The sequence below is a fragment of the Tarenaya hassleriana genome, unplaced genomic scaffold (assembly GCF_000463585.1).
Source record: "Tarenaya hassleriana unplaced genomic scaffold, ASM46358v1 Cleome5, whole genome shotgun sequence".
In the NCBI taxonomy this organism is placed as follows: domain Eukaryota; kingdom Viridiplantae; phylum Streptophyta; class Magnoliopsida; order Brassicales; family Cleomaceae; genus Tarenaya; species Tarenaya hassleriana.
In genome coordinates, this window is record NW_010967707.1 from 4,554,244 (window position 1) to 4,558,279 (window position 4,036).

The window sequence follows — 4,036 nt, forward strand, 5'->3', positions numbered from 1 at the left end:
ATGAAATTTTATCGATACTTATATTCGTTAATGCATAGTGGAAGAATTACATATCATTTTTCACCTACACCCGTTCCAGTATATAAAACCTATAATATTTTATAAGAACACGAACAATAGACCATATTTATTTTTCTACCAAAGAAAATTATTAATCTTATTATTTTATGTTTTCTTTTAATGTGTATATTATATATGAATAATATTTTATACTCCAAGAGCTATTTACTTACCCCCTTGCCTCGATCTTGTAAACCACCAAGATTTTTGAATCACCACCATTTGCTCTCCCTCGGAAGCTGAACCCAAGAACTCTCCCTTGCCTGCAACTTTCGTTTTCCATCTCACGGAAACGATAACTGCTCGAAAGTTTAAACCTTTTCAACTTCATGTCTTCTTCTTCTTCTTTGTGAGGAAGAGCCAAATAGTTGTGTTCTATTCTCCTTTTGCTCTGTTTTCGCTTCTGCTGACTTCAATGGCGTCTCAGAAGCACTTAAAGGATCTTTTGCGAGAAGATCAAGAGCCTTTTCAGCTTCAAAGCTACATTTCCGACCGTCGATGTCAGATCAAGCGTCCTCTGTCTCCTCGAAGAAACTTGCAGGTCAGGAAACGCAAACCCATCTCGCAAAACGCTGGCTTTCCCTCGCGTTTCTACCGCAACGCGTGTTTCTTCTCCTTCCGTGAATCGCCCGACCCGAGAATGTCTCCTCTCTTCGAGTTTCAATCCCCGAGTCGGAGCCCAAACGCGATTTTCCAAAATATCCCGGCTAAAACATCCGCGTTTCTTCTAGAAGCTGCGGTTAGGATACAGAAACAGTCATCCTCTGAGGGTTCGAAGACGAGAACGCGGAACGCGGGAAATGCGTTTGCGTTATTTGGGTCAGTGTTGAGGAAACTGACGAATCGCAAGAAACGCGATACCGGCGGCGACAACGGTGGTAGAGTTTCCGTGAAGGATATCTTGAGATGGGAATCTCCGGTCCTTCGTAGAGTAATCACTGGAAACGCGAAACACAAAGGAGTTTCAGAAAACGCGGTTGCGATAAACGAGGGAGAGAAAAGCACGTCTGGAACGCGGAGGTCAAGCAGCAGTGGCGTTTGGTCAGAGGGCAATGAAGAGAGGTCTTGGGACTGCGGTTTCGAAACGTCGAGCAGTAGTATATCCGACGGTCAGGATGAGTTTACATTTGATATAATGGACGACGGAGATTTCACCGAAGATCATGAAAAACGTTTCTGCGAAAGCCCGTTCCGTTTCGTGCTCGTACAAGCAAGCCCTTCTCCCCGTGGCGGTTTCCGAACGCCAAATTTCGCGTCTCCGGCTGCGTCTCCCAGCCGCCGCGGCCGAAAGGTTTGGCTGTCTCTCAACCATTATGTACTTTTCTGTTGCTTATTCATTTTATCAGAAACTTTAATGAAAAATTGGAACGTAGTTATTATTATTGACAATTACTAAATTTAAATAGATAAAATCATTTTTTATAATTTTTAATTTTGTAAAAATTTAAAGCTTTAATATAACAATAATAATAATTTCTAAATCAAATACAAAGTATGATAACATCAAAGTTATTTTAAATTTTAAATAAATATTAGGTTTGCGCAATAACAAAGAAAACCACGGTGTATGATAATATATAAAAAAAACCACTATTATGATTTTTAAAACACATTAAAATGTTCATAATTGCTAATAGAAAGTCTAACTAACGACCAGCTTTGACTCGTTTGAATTGTCGGCACTCGCCGTCGTCGTTGCCAAGTAAAAAGACAAAAGTACCCTTATCATCATTCCAAAGGAAGGTAATTTCCCTCATTTAGTTTAATCTTTAACTTCAGCCTCAAAAGCAATTCTCTCTCTCCCTTTCTCATTTCTGTCGCCGAAATTTCTTTAGCAATCGATTATAAAAATTTTATATACTTCAACTTTAACCTAAACTCAGAGGCTATTTTGAATATACATACATATATATACACACATATATATATATATAATCAGTTCGAAAATATTATTTTGAAACATGAGCTTGTATGGAAAATGAAACAGAGTGAGGAGGGCTGTGAAAGGGAGAAACTGCAGATGGAAGAGGAGAAGGAGCAGGACAGTCCAGTATCGGTTCTGGACCCTCCATTTCAGGACGATGACGAGGACGTTCACATTCACGTCTCCCTCCAAAGTATATACATACGTACCCCCTCTCTCTCTCTCCATTTTAATATAATGTTTTTTTCGTATTTTTATTTTGTTTTTTCCGTGTGTCGTACGTCTTCTTAAATGATCCAACTGTTGATCGATCTGTTCAAGAAATTCAATTCATATATAGCCACGTTACATTTCATACGGTATATGTTTGTAACAACAGTTTACATAATCTTACAACTTGCAGTTTACTATTTGGTTTGCAAGTAATATTCCTTATTAGAATTAGCAATTCTACATAAAGGAAACTATATATTTTTTTTATTTATTTAAACTCATTAATTGTACAATTTGTTCTATAACAATATTATATATATCGATCTTTTGATGGGTTTTTTTTTTATTTTATAAATAGCAATATCGCATATGAATTTATACAATGGACTAATGTTTCGATTGTCTTCAGGAACCAAGCATCAGCTTCTTCAAAATCTTCGTAGATTCGAGAAATTAGCGAGTCTTGACCCGGTCCAACTCGAGAACCAAATGTTATCATCAGATCAAGAAACCGGTGAGGAGGCGACCGCTTACAACAATGTCGACGACAAAGAAGACGAGGCCACAAGATATTATCATCAACACTGTGAAGAGCTTACGCGAATAATTCTTGAGAATTACCTCGACGAACCCAAACAAATCCCCCAAGGAATTCCGTCGTTGATCTCAGATATAGTGGCGGACGAAGTTCAAGAAAACGGATTCTTGATCGACGTGGCGAAAAGGGTTTGCGAGAGATTGGAGTCTTGGAGAGGCGTGGAACCGAACACGATCGATATGATGGTCGAGCAAGATTTCACGGCACAGAGTTTTGTCGGGTTATGGGCAAAGAACGATCAAGAAGCGGCAGAGATTTCCATGGAGATCGAGTTTGAGATTTTCAGATGTCTGGTCGAAGAGTTGTCGGAAGAACTGATTCAGGGTTAGGGTTTTTCGCTTTTCCAGTATATAACTTGCGTCGCAAGTAATGATGACTGCTACTAACCAGCGAATTCGAAGGATTAATTAGTGGTGTATGTAAAATTTTTGTTTAATGAGTTATAATTATAATATGTTTTTCTTATGACTTAGACACCCATTATAGTTATGTTTTGTGTATAGTTGTTTATAGAAAGATCAATAAAACAGAGATTATGAAATATATCTACAAATATTACTCCCTTATGAATAATTGTCATTTTAGATTTTTTCACACTTTTTAAAGAGTTATAAAAAAAAGTCATATATATCCTCATTAAATGATCTTCTCATTGATACTCTATTGAAATTAGGTGATTAAAATCAAGGGTAAATTTGGAATTTGTTTAAAAAAATCACCTCAAAAATCTAAAACGACATCTATTGAATATCAGAAAATAAGCATATTTAGAAATGGATTTTTTCCATTTTTCTATTTCACGGTCTATTATTTCCTTTTCCCTTGATGTTTTTAATTAGTATTACTTAGTCATTTCGAAACAATTTTTCTTCATGGACCTATATTTCATTTTGCCGATATTTATTGGGCCAAGTTTTTGTTCGGCCTCAAATTTGTTTTCCTCTCGGCCCATTAACGGAGACGGACGACCCAATTGAAATAAAATCAGGCCCAACCGAACCAAATTGAAATCCATATAATTTGCTTTTTATCCAAAAAAAAATATTATTATAGCTAATTCTTACTTTATTGATGATTACATATAATTACCTCGAATAATGAAGACTCTTTCCGTCGATTGGGCTATAACAGATAAAAAAAACACTTGCAAATTTTATGGTTACAAATACACATATAAGATATGTATACATAATATATAGTATTTAATTATTTAATGTAACTAAAATTATTGTCTGCTTCTC

The 4,036-nt window shown here is 36.3% G+C and overlaps 1 protein-coding gene across 1 annotated transcript; it reads left to right on the top strand.

Moving 5' to 3' along the window:
• The first annotated feature begins 264 nt into the window (after positions 1-264).
• Positions 265-3,249, top strand: LOC104826931. The gene is made up of 3 exons (XM_010559905.1): positions 265-1,351; positions 2,048-2,177; positions 2,607-3,249. The coding sequence occupies exons 1-3, from the start codon at positions 476-478 to the stop codon at positions 3,122-3,124; spliced, it is 1,524 nt and encodes a 507-aa protein (XP_010558207.1). The 5' UTR covers positions 265-475; the 3' UTR covers positions 3,125-3,249.
• Positions 3,250-4,036: the final 787 nt, after the last annotated feature.